General features: G+C 34.5%; 1 protein-coding gene across 1 annotated transcript in view; it reads right to left on the bottom strand.

The window, feature by feature from the left end:
• Positions 1–18238, bottom strand: part of DPYD (dihydropyrimidine dehydrogenase) — an 855274-nt gene that overhangs the window by 347311 nt on the left and 489725 nt on the right. The window contains exon 14 of the mRNA XM_063105846.1: positions 345–509. Coding sequence (XP_062961916.1) covers positions 345–509 — 165 coding nt within the window. The remainder of the gene's footprint in view (positions 1–344; positions 510–18238) is intronic.

Raw genomic sequence — 18238 nt, forward strand, 5'->3', positions numbered from 1 at the left:
TGCAATTTCTTCCTAAGGTCATCACCTTCATAAATACTAGCCACATGCAGTGAAAACCAACTCAATAAAATGAGTATTTCATTTGTCTTCCTTCTGCTTATGTAGATACTTCTTTCTTCTACATGGCACCCATTTATAACAAAGCCTCACATTGCATGGATTTTTATGAGTTCTTGAGCTTTTCGTTCTTTTTTATCTTTCTATGCATCAACAAAGCAACTGGCAGATTTTTTAATAAAATATGTTATACACATTAATATTTATAAGCCTATGAATTGGATGTTTAAATAAACATTCACCAACTTATGCCGATTCTCTTGTTTTAGATGTTAAATCACACTTACATTGTCTGGAAAGTCAGCCTTTAGTTCAGTGACACTTTGACACCAATATGCAGCCGTTTTCTCACTGATGAGTTCAATATTTAGGAAGGAGCTTTGTCCAGGGCCATACATGGGGCCAGAGGTGGTCCCCCGGATGATTCTGGGTGAAACATTTGTCACAATGTCCTGATGAAAAAGAATAAAGATATTGAGTCTCCTTTTGACAAAGAAAACCTGTGATCTTTATTATATGCTCATTTCCATATGAAAATACTTTACCATGTTCCTTCTCACATTTTTTTTTTTTTTTTTTTTTGTCGTTTTTGTGACTGGCCACCCAGTGAGCGCCCCGGCCATCCCTATATAGGATCCGAACCCGCGGCGGGAGAGCTGCTGTGCTCCAAGCGCCGCACTCTCCTGAGTGCGCCACCGGGTCGGCCCTCCTGCTCACATTTTTACAGAATAACTTTTAATATACTTTAAATTACAGTTGAACATAAGCTACTTCCAAATGAAAGGGTAAAATGAAATATTTGTTAGCTTTAGCTAAATTATTTCCTGTGATTCTAGGTTTAGCATTGTAAAAAAATAAAAATATTTAAATTCATTAACACTGGTTTTGGCCATACACATTTTAAACTGTTGCAATTACATGAAAAATAAAAATATGGCAGGTAAATATAAAAATATCATTTCAGTCTATTTAAGTATCTCCAATTGTACTTTAACTCCAGTAAGAGCTAATCTTTGTAAAATATTTTTTTTCCTTAAAAGTAATTCCAGTGTAAATCAGCCAAGGAATACATATTGGTATTACCAGCTCATCAAATTTTAACATATATTTGTAAAAACTAACTGGGTCTAATTTCTTATAGGTTTGTATAACTATATATTCACATTCAATGAGAAGAAACTCTCTTTTCCCAAGACTGAAATGAGAATATCAATAACTTCCTGATAACTATAAACAGTAAACAGTAAAATTAACTTGCTTGTTAAGTGTAATTAACAATCCACAACTGCTTCTAAAGCTGTATTAACAAAGAAGAGTAACATTCTTCCATTACTTCAAACTAAAAAGAAACAAAGAAGGAAAATGTTTCTTTTGCCAACTTCCAATTAAAATTAATTTTGAGTAAAGGTCATTTAGTTAAGGATTTATCAGAATTAGTCATTTAAGTACCCCTCCTCACCATCTTGTCACTTTTAGTGAGATAACATGAACCCCCATTAGTATATAGCAATTAAGGTCAATTTACATATTTTAATTAAGAACCACCCCATATAAAACAATTAGCGTAATAGGCATACTAACTGGATTTCATAACATTTGGACGTTTTTCCAACTAGATAGACAGGAAACCTTAATTAGCATTAATTAGTGCTGATCTGCATATGTTTGATAAGGCATACCCTTGCCACAAAAGATTATTTATTCCTGAATCTGCCAAATGCTACAGTTGCAGAGGATAAAAGGACTTTTCTTCACATTGCATGTTAATTTCTGGTACTTTACATTCACTTTTACATTTGAATTAGTATATTATAAAATAAATTGTATAAATGTTACAATAAACCTCCTTAAATATGTACATTTTAACCTATAGGAATCATGCCAATTAATATTTTACTAATTAAGCCATTCCACTTGCATTGTAATTGTGTGCAACATCACCAGCCTTACTTTGATTTGCTATTGTGAAACCATGTTACACAATCTTAATGGATAAAATGACAAATAGAGTCACTCCAGGAAGCTCAAGCCTACTGGGTCAAATTTCCATATTGGCAAATGCTTAAAAGTGTGCTCTGCATCGGTACAGGTACCTCTGTGCAGCTCAACTGGTAGCTACTCTGATGTTGCCACAGGCTGAGAAGACAATTCTAGAAATGTTTCACTCAAATGAGGCTGGTTTTCTTCTATGTTCTGGTTTTCAAGAGCCATACCCTTTAAGCCTTGATGTCCTCCTTTTCCTCTGTTTTACCTCCTACTCTAAATGCTCTTCACCTAGACGAGTCCAACCTAGGCCACCAGTTCTCTGTACAAGAGTACTTGGCCAAGAAGGTAAGCAGAGTCCCTATTCAGTATGCCAAGCCATATGCCCTGGTACTGGGTAGTTCTGCAAATGATGTGGCACCTGTTTTAAATGACAATTTTATAATTAATTGATCTAGAAGTGGCACTTTCTGCTTATTCAACAAAACTGACTCTTGTTAGCATCCTGTCCATTCTTCAGATCTTAGCTCAGACTTCAGTCCCTTTGAGAAGTCTTTCTGATCTCACCAATTCTATCAAAAGTCTTAATAACATGCTCTGACTCATGCCACCATAACTAAAACCTTCAACACTAAAGTAGGTCTTGTCTTGAGGCATGGGAAGCAAAGGTATTTATTTCTGGCCCCATTCTGTTGTTGAACAGACAAATGGGTTTGGACTTCTATTCAAATTTCAGGTACAGGTACTATGCTTAGATCTTTTCCTACTAGTCCATTCCTTTAGAATTCGAGTCCTTACTTGCATCCTCTGATCTCTCCACTCAATACAATCCCCTGCCTCCACCATGGCTAGATCCTGGTACTGGAAGTGCAGTAATACAAACTGATCACTACTACTCCCTCCCCACCCCAGCCTGCTGTGGAGCATCCTTGGCAGGAAGCATGCTTGGACTTCATCACACTGTAGCTTCTAAGGCCTCCCTGAATTCTGGCCATAAACTCCTGGATATAGCTGATCTCTATAATCCAAATAGAATGGCCCCATTCAGATACAATCCAACTTGCAGGCTTTTCTGGTTCATGTGTATGTACATTCCTAACCTGATCCATGACCACTTAGGGTATTTTTAACTTGATGAGCCTATCAGGACTTTAAGCATCTACAGTTGCCTATTGTGTCTTTGCCTTATGCTAGGGTCACATTTACACAGTATGTGTAGGGATTTTTCCAATTTCATAAATTTAAAAAGACACAGAATAGAAGAGTTTCAGCTATACTGAGTAAGAAAAAACCCCATGGTCCAGGAATTCTAAGCCATATGCTACTAACAGTAATTCTCCTAGTAACAGTTGGTCAGCAACACACACTAGCCAGAAAGGTCAATAAGCTAACAATATTTAATGGGTGGACAGTCAAGAAAATGTCTCTTTCTTAAAATTTCCCATTAGTGATACCTTAAAACCCAAAATTCTGCCATTAAGGATTTTTCCTTTGTGTATTGTGAGTTAAGTTTATTGTTAATGTTGGAATTGTTTCATTTTTCTTTTCTACAATCCTGTATTAAACTGTAGATATACCATTGGAGGGTTATCAATGATCTCTTTAACCAAGATAATAAACAGCAAGTACAAAGCAAATCCAAAGGAAATTTTATGTCTACTTTATGATAAGAAATGTTTACTCTTGTGTTAATTTATGATAGGGACTGTTTCTTTAAACAGGTCAGTCTTCTCTTTCCTCAATTCAAGCAAAGATAGAAGATCTTTTATAACTACCCAAATTACAGATGCCTACATGTAGAACTTGTTAACTATGAGTGAGTCAATTGTTAATACAACAGAAATTCAAAAATTCAACATTTTTGAAATTCAACTAAAGTGGCAAAATTCTGATATGGTCATCTAGCAATAAATCAGTGACAGAAATTTTATTCTAAGTTTTCTTTTCCAAATTCACTCATGTTTGCTACTACTTTGCCAAAAATCTTCTCCATTGACTTGAGACTTCTTAGAATTTTTAAATTAAGTGAAAGATGAATGAAAATGTAGATACAACCAATTATCCTTGGTTATATGACTGGAGAAAGGGTTTCAATAATTGGGCAATAACTTACTAAAGTTTTTGACCTGGGAATACTAGAATTTGAGCATGATTTCATAAGAAAATATTCTGCTTTAATATTTAATAGCTAAGTCATATTAGCATTGCTTAAGGGAGTTAATAAAAGAAAATAAACATATTCAAGAATAGTTAGAATAGATAAGAGTTCATTCTCTATAATAAAGATAAATTACCATAGCTCTAATCTTCAGTGCATTAACATTATTCAAATTTTTAAAAATAGATGTTTATAGAAAAGGAAGTGTTGGGTGATATCTCTGCTTTATGTAACATTGTAACTCCCACTATAAAATCAAGTATTACTAACCTCTTAACATTTGAAGTGATGATAGTGATTTTTCAGCATCAGTAAAGAGATTTAAATGGTAAACAGAATGATTGTATTTGTTTAAGTTCATTTATTTGGCCTCTCATGCTAAAATCTTACATTTCCATGGTTACCACTGAATTAAGATAGTTGTGATGACTTCGTAAACAGAAAAAGAAAACTTTGCAGAAATGTCTTGTTAAGAGACTAGAAAAAGAACTGGAGTTCATCAAAGTTGGATGAAAGTAAAAAAAAAAATTGCAGAGTGAATCATAGCTACAAATAACACAATGGATAGATTTTTTAAACATGTTGTTGAATAAAAAGGGCAAATTGTAGAAAAATATATAGAATATGACACCTGAGTCAAGAAAAAAAATACTTATCTGATAAAACTATAAATGTAAATAAGGGAATAACTAAAAATAATTCAGGATAGAGGTACCTCGTGTAGTAGGTAGAAGTTGGGGGAGAAATTGGAGACAATAGGGAGAAGAAGGGCATTCTAAAAGTATTAAAATATAACTTTAAAGAAGCTTTATTCCTGAACTGCAGTAGTGCGTGGTAGAATGAAAGATTTGTATAATGAGCTATGTGGTAGTACAGTGTATATTGTTATAAGCTATAGAGAAAGTTTCATTAGTTTATCTGAAAATCTATAACTTAAAACTAAGGGATATTTGTTTCTTTTTTAATTTCCGAGATTCTGCTGTGATTTTTTTTATTAGTCAAAAAAAATTTCAATTCTTTGGTTTCATAGATAAGAATTTCAAAAATGAAATGCACTGCAGGATGTCTTCTAAAATATATCAGTTTCCTACTAAAATTCTACTAAATATCTAAGTAGAATTTAACTATACATTATTCCATGAAAGAGGAGAATCACTTTGCAAATAAGTCTAACAACTGTTAGACTTATTACATAATAATTATTACATAATATAACTCCATCACTGTAAATGTCATACTGCTACCCTGGGAATAGCAAAAAGTAAAATAAAATTCAAGAGTGGCCCAGTTTGTAGTGCAACTCCACTATTACGATAGAACTCTCTAACATTTTATTTTCTTCATGAACTAAGTATATTAAATTTTGATTCTTCCCCAAAATAAACTTTATGATGCTCAGAATACTTTCTGCTTGGTTTTCTTGGAGGGGCAAAATGGGTAGGATGAGTATTAGTTCTCAATAAATAATTTTTTCCATGCTAGTGTCTTATATAAAGATAGTACTCAAAACATGAGTTAGTAAAAGAATTTACCCCTTTGTCACCAAGAACTTTAAATCTATCTATATGAAAATCACAGTAAGCAACAGTAACAATGTTATCCTAGAAATATAAGTCATCAGAGAAGTGGCATTGAAACTGCAAAAACACTAATAATGATTTACAGCACATCTTTCACATACATTATCTCATTTGATAATTACAACTCTATCATCATATGCTAATGGTAAATCAGAGGCTTAGAAAAATTAAAGTGACTTTTCCATGGTTGCAGAGCTACAATGAGTGTTAGAGCAAGACTAGAACTCAGAGGTATTTATGTGATATGAATAATAGTGATAATTAGTGATCTCTCAACATTTGATGTATGTACTAATAATTAGAACTGTTTTTAGTTGCAAGAAAAATAAATCAACTTGAACAGTTAAATTTTTAAAAAGTGGGGTGTGTTGCATTTGTTTTAATAAAAAGGAATATTTCACACAATGCAATGAAGAAAAGGCAGCTATACCTCAGTTAGGAATGTTTCTGTCTCTTCTCTCTGCTTCTGTTTGTGTACCACTTCAATCTCTCTCTCTACAGAGGTTTTCCTCTCAATTCATATGATAGAACACAGCTCCCTGACAAGTCCCATGTTTACGAGTTATAGGTTTAGCCACTCCCCAAAACTTGTAATCTCTTACGTCAAACTTAAATCCCTGGTAGCAGAGAATGTGATGGGTTTAAGTAGTGTTAGATATTTATCCCTCGCTTAATTAACTATGTCTAGCAGGATGGAATTAATTAGGATTCACATAGATGCTCATGTGAACAAAGATGGAATAATTGAGAGCCGGGCAAGTAGTATTAGAGGAAATGACTGCAACAGGACTAATCTGTGTAAGTTCACCTTTGAAATCTTAGAAGAAAATACCATAAGACACTAGTAAAGTATAATTAACTAGGAAAATGGCTGTAAAACAAACAAAATAATTATCACTTAGTGAAATGAAAACTCTCTACAATCTTGAATCAACCATGAAAATTCATGTCCTATTTCTCTGGCCCCAAATCCACCAAGATCAAAATTCTAAGAATCCTTTGAAATTCACTCATGTTTTTAGACTACAACAGGAATTCTGTAATTCCATTGTGCTGGTATGCTAAAGACTGTCAACGAAAAGTGGCATGGGGTGTACTCCCTCTCAGTCTTGGGCTGGACTGAAGTGACTGAATGGATAGGTATCCTATGTTAGGAGGGTAATACAGTGGAAGAAGTGGAAAGAAAAAAAAAAATAACATCACACTGTGTTCTAGGATGAATAGAAAAACAATTTACTGTAACAGCTGAAGTGACTCCATTTGGTTGTATCTTTGAATTTAAAAGCTTCTTCTTTTCTGTAACCCAGACCACACAGCCTGTAGCTAATTGCCAGAACACAAAGGCTCTTGCTCACATTGTGCATAAAATAATAACAGAAAAAATTATTAACCCAGATGGTCATTCCTTACTAGCTTACTAACCTGATTTTATTTGAGAATAAAAGGAATTGGACCCGTGGAGAATGAAGTATGGTGCTGGTCAGCTCCCACCTGGGAAGTTCCTTGATGATTTATCTGAAACACTCAAGCATGGCTGCATGTCCCCGTTTGGTCACCATGATTCAGCTTTCCACCACAGACCCCTGTAAAACCCTTTGGCAAACCTGAGAGAGGCAAAGATGGTCTTTGAGACATAAGTCCACCATTTCCTCAGGCTGCCAGCTTCCTGATTAAAGGCTACCTTTCCTTACATCAATTCTTGTCTCTCGATTATTGGCTATTGAGCAGTGTACTATACGTCGGGGAAGGAGTCAAGGAAAGAGTTTTACTCACACGTTCTCCACTACACACCCTAGGCCAGACATCCCTCACCTCTTGGAAAGTGTCAAATATTTAAAATACTTGGTGTCTTTCACTGCAGAAATATGAAGATTAATTTTCTGAAACTATTTTTTTTTAATTTTTATGTATGATTAGTAAAATACTGGGCCACAACCTCATGTAGTCTTTTGTCCCCTCTTGCCCTTTTCCAAAGAGCCTGTGACTTTGTAAACTGGATAGTAAAATTTATTTGTTTAGCTGTTTGACCTTCTCATCTAAGGTCCATCACTATAGCATAGGAAAGTTGTAGGATATTCAGAAAAATAATATAGCACATGCCTGCCATGTGGTATTTGATAAATAAATATTTATTCATTCATTAACTCACCAGCTTCAGAAACAGTTAAAACAGAAGTTATAAGAGTTCAGGTAACAGTCCAAGCAACCGGAAATGAGGATGAGAAGATATTATAGAGTTCAGTCAGATTGTAGAGAGTCTTGAATGACTTTTAAGGAGTTCAAACTTTTTTCTGCAGGCTTTGGGAATTCATTGTGTTCTGTCTCCTATTCAAGTTATTAATACCAATAGCTCACAGCAGCTGTGCATTCACAGAGATAAGTTTTACAAGAAACAGATGAAGAGCTTTTTCAGTGCTGATATCAGTTGGATTAGAACGTGATTAATCAACAGACACACTGATTAAATTATTGGGTTCACTGTTCAGATAAGAGGTTTTGGATACACTCTGCCAAACTGTAATTAACTTAGAAATTTCTGCTGGCCTGCTTATAAGATGATCATGTGATATGCTTTGAAGAAATCTTTTAAGGTCCAGAACAGCAGCTGTGAAGGTGTAAGCATGAGTCAGTGCTAATAATTATTAATTACCTTTAAGTATTAGAACAGAATTTTCATTAAAAATTATAAATATTTTTAAAATCTTTATTTTTATGAAACATATATAAATCCTCTGGTTCTACTCGAGAAGCCACTGTAAATGAAATGGCTTATTTAAGGGAATATCTAAAAGAATCAGATAGGAATTTTCCATTTCTGCAATATGGTTAACAAGACATTGAGAGAAATTCCTTGCAATATAGCACACATAAAAATAATGGACAGGATATGAAAAAAAAAAAAAAAAAGAGGCACAGCTGTACTGGTGTCAAAATAAGGACATTTCTGAGAGCAGAAATAATCAAAAAGCAGAGATCCACTAGGGCAAACTAGCTTAGGGTGGTGTTTGCCCTCAAGGTTTCTGCCAATCCCTAGTGGCCTAGAGACTGAGTTTTAATGGCTTAGAAACACCTGAGATAGTAGACAAAATCAGGGACTGAACATGGTGGTAGGTAGATTAGAAACCTCCACATAAAGATAGGGCCAACAAAAAATGATACTCTTAATTTATAAAGTAGAATATTACTAGAGGGCAATAATGGGGTATTTGTCCATTTCAGCCTTAATTACAGATGAAAGAAAAATAAGTCTCCCCTAATAATTCAAGCTTGTGAGGGTCTCAAAAACCAGAAGTAAAAACTTTGCTTTACAAGTGGTTCTTGGTCATGGTGTCCTTAGATAACTAGTAGAAGAAATCTCAACACCTCTCTGGAAAAATTCACTTTACCCAGGTATCAAAAAATTTCCATAAATACATTTCCAAGGAACATAAGTCCACAACATAAGAAAACTACTAAGGACATGAGAAAAAAAAAGACATCACAGGCAAAAGAGTCAATAGGAATAAAAAGTTACAAAGTCAAATCCATTGAAAAACATTTAAAGTGGGATTATCAGATATAGAATATAAAATAAATGTTTAATATGCTTAAAAAATAAAAGAGGACTATAATGTATAAACAAGAATAAGAAACACAAAATTTACCACACAAATTTAAATTACAACCAAATAAAAATTTTTAAAATAAAGAATATATATAATAACTGGGAAAAAAAGATCCTTAATACTTTGGGGTAAACAAGAGATTAGTCAACTTGATGATATATCTGGGAACATCACTTGAAAGGCAGCCCAAACAAGTGTGAAATACAATCAAGAGGTTAGGAGACATGGAAGAGAGATTAAGAAAGTAAAGAAGAAATCTAGCTGGAGTTCACAAGAAGATAAGGAAAATTGGGAGAGGCAATATATCAACAGATATTATCAGAGATTTAATGGAATTGATGAGAGATACCAAACCTCAGATTCAACACTTAGGAAATTAAAAACTGAAATCTAAATACATTTTAGGAAATAAACTACCACAAAGAAAGAGAAGACTTAAAGAGTAACACAAGAAAAAAAGACTACCTACAAAGGAAAGGCAGATCGACAGCTAAGTTTTTGGCAGTAACAATGGAAGTCAGAAGGGAGTAGAATGTTTTTTATAAAGCAGAAGTGTTAACTGAGAATTATACACCTTGCAAAACTATAATGCAAGAATGGGGAGACAATAAAGACACTTTAAACAAAGGGAATGGTGAGCAAATAGACAGCAGATAAACTGAATGAACTAATGCAACTATTCTACTAGGATAGATGTGAAAAACAAAACACTGAACAATAACAAGATAAAAGCAAGTTGCATAAAATATAAACTGTATGATTATATTTATATGCAATACAAAGACAGACAAAACTAAACAATATACTGTTTATGGGAACATTAATGGAAAGACATGTACAAAAGCAAGAAAATGATTATTACAAACTCTAGAATAGTCACCTCTTGAGGGGAGAGAAAGGGATACAATTGAAGAGGGATACACACAGATCATCAATGGTACAGGACTTGCTTATTTTCTATATCTTATTCTGTGAAATGAGAAAAAAAGCTGTTCATTTTATTATATCTTAAACTGCATGCCTACATTATCTATACTCTTTCATAGGCATGCTGTTTTGCATAGTTAAAAAAAAAGTAAACTAATCAAGCAGTAAAAAAGAAGGTATACCATGCAAACCTGAAGGTGGCAGTACTCTGAAGTTAGCAGTCTAGGACTCTAAGATTGGCATGTTGTGCCTCAGCATTGCGGCCTTTGGTGATATGTGGCTGTGAACAATGTTTTAGAAAGAGTACTGATTCTAGACATTCCTCTAACAAAATGATAAGATTTTATGACATGATCTTTAACATCACATTCAGGTACCACTGATTACCAGAGCCAAAAGTCATTTATCTATATAACTCTAAAATGTACAACATGGAAACATTTCAGATTGGAGATGTTTCTATCTTAAACCCTTGACACAAATTTATGATATAGGGTTAATCTCAAACTTCTATTTAAATCCCTTCTGGCAATGCACAGCTATGTTTTGACTATCTAAGGGAATTCTCCCTACCAATATCCTACTGACTAAAATGGGAAGACACAGCATGATGGAGAAAAGAAAAAAGTTTCTGCCAAGAATATGTGCAACCATTCAGCTAATGAAAAATCACTCATTTGAGCATATATACAAAGCCAATCTTTCCTAAATGTAAGCTAAGCAGCTATGAGATTTAATAATTAAAACAATAAAGTTTAAAGTCTCTTCTCTCATCATTCTAACACCCCTACTCAATAGCATTCTTTCATATATTAGGCGATAAAGACACTTGTATTATAATTACAAAACACCATTTAAAAAATGTGTTATGTCCTACAGCACTTAGCCTTGACAAACAATTACTGGATATCACATTCAACTGAATACAAAAAGCAATCTTTATCACAAGATTAAAATTAGCCTTGGAACAATAAATGCTTTCAAAGCCATTGTAAACTCCAAACTGCTTTGCACCAGTCCCTTTTGAGGAAATGCAAACAAGTAAACTGAAGGACATTTGAAAAACTTCCTGTCCATGTCCTCTAAAATTTTTCAATTTTTTTTTTCTTAGTTTCAAAGGGACAATCATGCTGCACCTGAAAGGTGATTAAGGCGGCTTCAAACAGAAAGGTTTTACAAATCAAAATCGAAACAATACAGAAACAGATAAAAAAAAAAAAAAACAACCAAGGAACCCCTGATAATACACAGAATGTGTTTATGCACAGTAAGACTTCAGAAAGTGTTATACATCGTAGGACTCTATTTCAATTATCAGGACCTCTTTCTAGGCATTATTGTAGGGGGAAAAAAATGAACAACAAAGTATTTCCTTCATGGAGTAGAGACCTGAAAGCAAATGAGTTTGTTAGTTCGTTCAAACCAAGTGTTCTGAGATAGTATATTTTCTTGACAACTCATCCTTCAGAAGACAGTATAAGTAGAATTTTGTTACTTATGTTACTTCAAAAATTACTTTAATCATGATAGCTACTATTTCTGAAAAACATAAAATCAAAATCATAACAAAGAAGAGGTGGGAAAATGGAAAAGGTGTATATATCCAACGCTAGGGCTCAGAAACAGATATCGCAAAATATGGTGCTTTGACACACTGGACTAAAGAAGCAACCTCAAGGTCTTTCTGACCTCTCCTTCCCCTTTCTCTGAATCTTCTCTGTCTCTCCCAAAGCACTGGATGGGGTGCCAAGATTGACAAAAGCATCTCCAAATGATAGTTTACATTTGTACAGTGCTCTACAATTACCATTTGTTTTTATATATAAAGTAAAATTTGACACTCTTAAACATCCTATGAAATAAGGAAACATTTTCCAAGGGTGTTCTCTGGGATATTTGAGGATGGATGGGAAGTTAAGTGACTAAACCATCTTGGGGATGTGGACCTGAACCCCTTCCCCCACCCTTAAATATTAACTGACTAGCTTTTCTGCTTCTGTAATTAGCTTGCGCAAGGTTTTACAAGCCCCTGCGGGTGGGACTTTCTGGTAAGGGCAGAAAAAGGACTTCCCAAACCACCCTAAGTTCACCCAGTTCCGGGAAGGGCCTAACCACACAAGGGGTGGGCTGTTGGGCAATTCCCCAGTTCCTTGTCTGTATACCACCCCACTGAAAGCCACCAATGAATTTAAAAGTCACCTCAGGTGACCAATAAGCTATATACAACTCATCCTGTTGCCAAAGTCTGCCTACCAAACTGTATAAAAAGTGCTCTTGTTAAGAGCTTAGGGCCGCTTCTGTCCTGAAGATGGAGTGACCCCAGCATGCTGGAATAAAAAAACCTCTTGCTTGATTGCAGCGATCTCTGTCTCCTGGTCTTTGTGAGATGAGCCTTCCCAACAAGTAAGATTCATGCTTTCGGGCCAGTCTTACAGGGAAACATGGAAGAGATATTTTTTTCTTGGGGATTCTTAATACATCTAAGCATATTAAAGGTGTTGAGAGACCCAGTACTAAACCTGCCTTATATGAAGCATAATTTTCTATATTTTCTCATATAATTTTCTATAGCCCATATTTTTGTATTTTCACAAACCTGTTTTAATCTAAAACTTTTTCTGTTGTATTACCCAAAAATATCTTGCAGGAAATTAATATTTTATAGTAAATGGATTATGATATATTCATGTAGGTCAGGGATCCCCAACATTTTTTGATCACGTACTACATCAACAAAAACAAACTTCTGACCATCCATCTCCAATAAAACATTTACAAAAATAGGAATTACAAAAAAAGAGAGAAAAATAATATAAATGGATAATTTTATACTTTCTTACCCCAATGCTTTAGAGATCTCTGAACCCACAATAAACAGGAAAGCATTGAAAAAGATCTTTCCAGAGTGCAGAAAGAAGAGGAATTTATCCAGAAAGGAAGCTTAAAATCTGCCTTACAAAGGGCAGGAAGATTGTCCAGAGCAGTAGACAAACTTCTATTATAGAGAGTTAGATAATAAATATTTTAGAGTTTGAGGGCAATATGATCTCTGTCACCACTACTCAATTCTGCCATTGTCACATAAATTAATGAGTAAATGTGTCTGCATTCCAATGAAAATTTATTTATGGACACTAAAATTTGAATTTCATATGTATGCATGTATTGACCAGCTGTTTTCTTCTTATTGCTACTTATATGGATTTCATATAATTTTCACATAACAAATATGATTCTCCTTTCTTTCCCCCATACAATTTATGCTATGGTCCAAATTTTTTTGTTACCCCCAAATTCATATTTTGAAACCTAATCACCAATGTGATGGTGTTAGAAAGAAGGGACATAGGGAGGTGATTAGGTCATGAAGGTAGAGCCCCCATAAATAGGATTATCTCTTATAGAAGAGGCCCAAGACAGACCCCTTGTCCTGTCCATCACGTGAGGACACAGCTAGAAGGCACCATCTATGAACCAGAAAGCAGGCCCTCACCAGACACCAAATCTGTCGGTGCCTTGATGTTGAACTTCTCAACCTCCAGAACTATGAAAAATATATTTCTGTTGTTTATAAGCTAACTGGTCCACAGTATTTTGTAATAGCAGCCTGAATGCACTAAGACAGTTTAAAAATATGAAAATCATTCTCAGCTAATGGGCTGTACAAAGACAGGTGGGAGGCTGGATTTGGTCCTTGGGCCATAGTTTGCAGACCTCTTGTCCCAAGAGTGAAGGGGTAGATTAAAAAGGAAAGCCAAGGATGACTACAGAGGATAAATTAAAACAGCACTTTGATTTTCCCACTATGTTTAAAGGGTGATGGGTGAATAGTTAGTCAAAGATGATTCTGTTTCTTAAGGTTAGTAGGACATAAGTCATTTAAACTGCTTGATAATAAGTATCAGTAAGAAATAAACGGTTAGTTAATACACAATAACTGATTCCAAAAGATAAATTTATTCAAGAAGACAGTTCAAAATATTCTTTAAAAAATGATGGTGCTTTTGACAAGTTTTCAGGAAACTCCAAAATTAGTCAGAGGTGGTAATTTTTGGAAACTCCAAAATTAGCCCTCTGTGGACAGTCACAACTAATGTTTATCAGCAGGAATTGTTTCTGCAAAAATGATATAAAGGAACTGGCTTTTAATATATCAGCCTCGTTAGGAACAAAATACAGTGCTCCTATCTGTAATGTTTGATAGAACTACATATAATTATTTTCAAATTCAGGTGAAGGTTACACAAACATCACAGATTTCCAGAAGCCTTTTATGTGATAAATTTAAACATAATAAAACCTCATGGTTCTGATTACCAAAAGCTAAACAATGAGTTATTTATTCACTACAGGCCTACAGAAGTACAACCTGTCTGCTAAAATAGCCCTAAGGGAAGCTAGAATTGAAAAGAGAAAGACCGATAAATAAAATGCCACTGTTTCGTCAGAAACCTTTTGGTTTGTGGTTGCTTTTTTAAAAAACAGTATTATTACTGATTTTTCTGGTAGCAAAAATAAAACAGTAGTTGTAAGCACCATTATTTAATACTAGCTAGAGAGAAGAGAGTGTTGAAATTCATTCATTAGCATATTGATAAGTTTCTGCTTCTCTAATAAAATTAAATTTCACTAAAGGTTCACAACTTACACTGTAGATACTAACCATAGCACGATATTATGATCTTATAATTGGGTTACAATGTCTTGGATCAATTTTGTAATGGGAGTAATTCCAAAGTAACCTTATTTCCTTTTTGAAATGGTTACAAATCTAATATATAGTGAAATGTGGAAGATCCCAGGTACCTGAACCATAGCAAGCAAGGTATCTGTTTACTTAGAGAAGTTGGAAGAGATGGGTCAGCAAAGAATACTTAAATGGGTTCTTATTCACCTGGAAAAGGGTTTCTAATATGATACAAAAAGGCTCTGCCCTCGGCCACGTCATTTTCATCATTTGTACAAATAACCTACAACTATATAGTCCTGGATATAGACCTAGGGAGATCACATTTATTAAATATGCTGATGTTATTGAGAGAAATTACAAGGTACTCCAATGGACTGAGATAGTAGATTAAGAGACATAGGCCTATACTGATTATCTCAAACTGACTTCATCCATTTCCCCTATATTTTTATAGTCATTTTTTGATATGAAGAAGCAGTATGCTATATTGGTTAACAATAATAATAAAGTCAGATTACCTGTGATTACAAACTTATTCTTTTATCACAGCTATTTAGCTGTGCCACCTAGACAAGTAACAACCTCTTTCTATTTCACTTTCCACATTGGTGAAATAAAGATACTCAGAGATATCTCAAAAAGTTATTGTTGTAAGCAGTAAATAAGGAAAAAGAAGTAAGTGTATTTAGCTTGGCTAAGGTAAAACAAGGGATGTGGCAAGTGCTTAGAACAGTATGTAGCACAATACAAAAGTTTACTGTGATTTCCTGGTCTTCTATGCATTAACATTCTTTACCCTCTCCATAGTTGTGATACATGCAATATGATATCAGTGTATATATTTTTTATCTTTGGTGAACTGATGCTTAGTTTGGGGGAGGTTGTACGTAGCTCTGGATAGTACACTTGCACCAAGATACTGGGAGAACTCTAATCTTCAGGAGGGCTTCTAAGTGCTGATTTGCTGAAGCTGTACATGTTAGTGATACAGTTGGAGCCACAAAAGGATTACACAATTTCTGAATTAGTTCTCCCAGTAACATGCCACACTTCTTGATCAGGTGAAGGGAAAGGATTTGAGCTGAAGATTGTGAGTACTACAGTGTGGAAAAGGTCTAGGTCATACAACTTTTTAAAAAATTTAATGCAAGAACAGAGCTTGAGATGTCTACTTCACTGATGTAAGTGTGTATAATGAGATAATAAAGTTTCCCCAAAAGTTGCACATTGCACTATTTCTATCTTCAATATATTTAAGGGGTCTATTAAGGATATCATAAAGATGAAAGTGGGGGTCCCAAGATGGGGAAAAAAACAGCTACAGTCAGGGAGGGAAAACAAATATGTTGGATTTAGAATCAGATCCAAAGAGATGTTGTGATGGGCCAGAGTGATAGACTTATGTAACAAAATAACATGTAATAAGTAATGTAACAAAATAACATGTAATAAGTAATAATTTTGTGGTCTAAAACTCCAAATGCACAAGTACAAGATAGAGAAGGCATAGTTCATCAGCTGAGAAGCTTAATAAAATACCATGGAGCTTTTATTCCAACATAGGTCAAAAGAGGAAAGGGGGCAGCACAAAAAATTAATGAACATATTAGTAGTAAATTAGTATTAGGAAAAGGGATGTGATTGTCCCACTCTTCAGAGCTATTCAGAATCCTGCCTCCAGTGTTAGGCAAATTAGAATGCTTTCGGTGGGAAATGAGAAAAACAAAACAAAACAAACAAACAAACAAAAAACAGGTCCAGAGACTTAAAGTCATGTCATATAAGGAACAGTTAGAAGAAGTTGGCATATTTTACTTGGGTAAGGTAAAGGTAGGGACATATAAAAATAATCATCGCTTATGTGAAGATCATAGAGAGGGAATTTTGGAATTTTATAATCACCTTAAGATGAGATAACCTGCACAATAATTAGAAACTACTCAAAAGCATTTCAATTGTTCTTTCCTACCTCCAAAGCTATTTACAGAGGCAATTGCCTGTCTCTGGAGAGTTCCTCTTAACTAAAGTGTCTGAGGATAGTGTAGTAGACATCTACTGGATTATCTACCCAGCACTCCTTTTCTGTGAATTGTCTTTTCTTTCCTTCATCCACTGGGTTGCAGGCACCCCCTCACTCACTCCTGCCCACAGAACTTTTGATTGTTTAAGGGCTCAATAACTTCCAACAGAGCCCAGACATGGTTGCAATTTTTATTAAACTTCCTTCGGCAAGCTGCTTTCTTATGTTTGGGATCTGAGGGACATCCCCTTTTATTTTTCACTTATATTTCAGTTGTTGAAATCTAACAAGACTAACATACATATCAGCTAGGATACTGATTGACAGCAAGATTGAGAGGGGGAATGAGGAGATGATGGTCAATAAGCCTGTAAATCCACTTCTAACTGATATTTTGTATTTATGTGACTATTTTTAATAAACATCTATCTTTAAGGGCAGAATTTAGGAATTTGACCATAAAACAATTTGATCAAATTGTATAAAATTAAACAACCATTAAAAGACAAAAAAACAGAATAAAATTTTCCCCAAATACTTTAATGAATTTTAACTGATCTTTTCCAGCTTTATTGAGGTATAACTGACAAATAAAAATTGTATATATTTAAGGAGTACAATGTGATGATTTGATATATGCATCCATTGTGAAATGATTACCACAATCAAGCTAATTAACACATCCATCACCTCATATAGTTACCTCTTTTTGTATGATGAGAATACGTAAGATCTATTCCCTTAGCAATTTCCAAGTATACGATACAGTATTATTAACTGTAGTCACCATGCTGCACATTAGATCCCCAGAACTTATTCATCTTACAGTTGAGCGTTTGTATCCTTGACGAATATCTCTGTATTTCCAAGTCCCCTTCGTCCCCAGCTCCCAGTAACCACCATTCTATTCTTTGCTTCTATGAGTTCATTTTTTTTAGATTCCACATATAAGTGAGATCATACAGTATAGTATTTGTCTTTCTGTGTTTGGCTTATTTTACTTAGCATGATGTCCTCCAGGTTCATCCATGCTGTCACAAATGTTAAGATTTCTTTCTTTTCTGTGGCTGAATAATATTTCAGTGTGTGTGTGTGTGTGTGTGTGTGTGCGCGCGCGCATGTGTGTATACAAATTATTTTTCCATTCATCCATCAAAGGACACATAGGTTGTTTTCTTATCTTGGCTATTGTGAATAACACTGCAATGAAACAAGAGA

The sequence above is a fragment of the Cynocephalus volans genome, chromosome 8, assembly GCF_027409185.1.
Source record: "Cynocephalus volans isolate mCynVol1 chromosome 8, mCynVol1.pri, whole genome shotgun sequence".
Taxonomy (NCBI): Eukaryota; Metazoa; Chordata; class Mammalia; order Dermoptera; family Cynocephalidae; genus Cynocephalus; species Cynocephalus volans.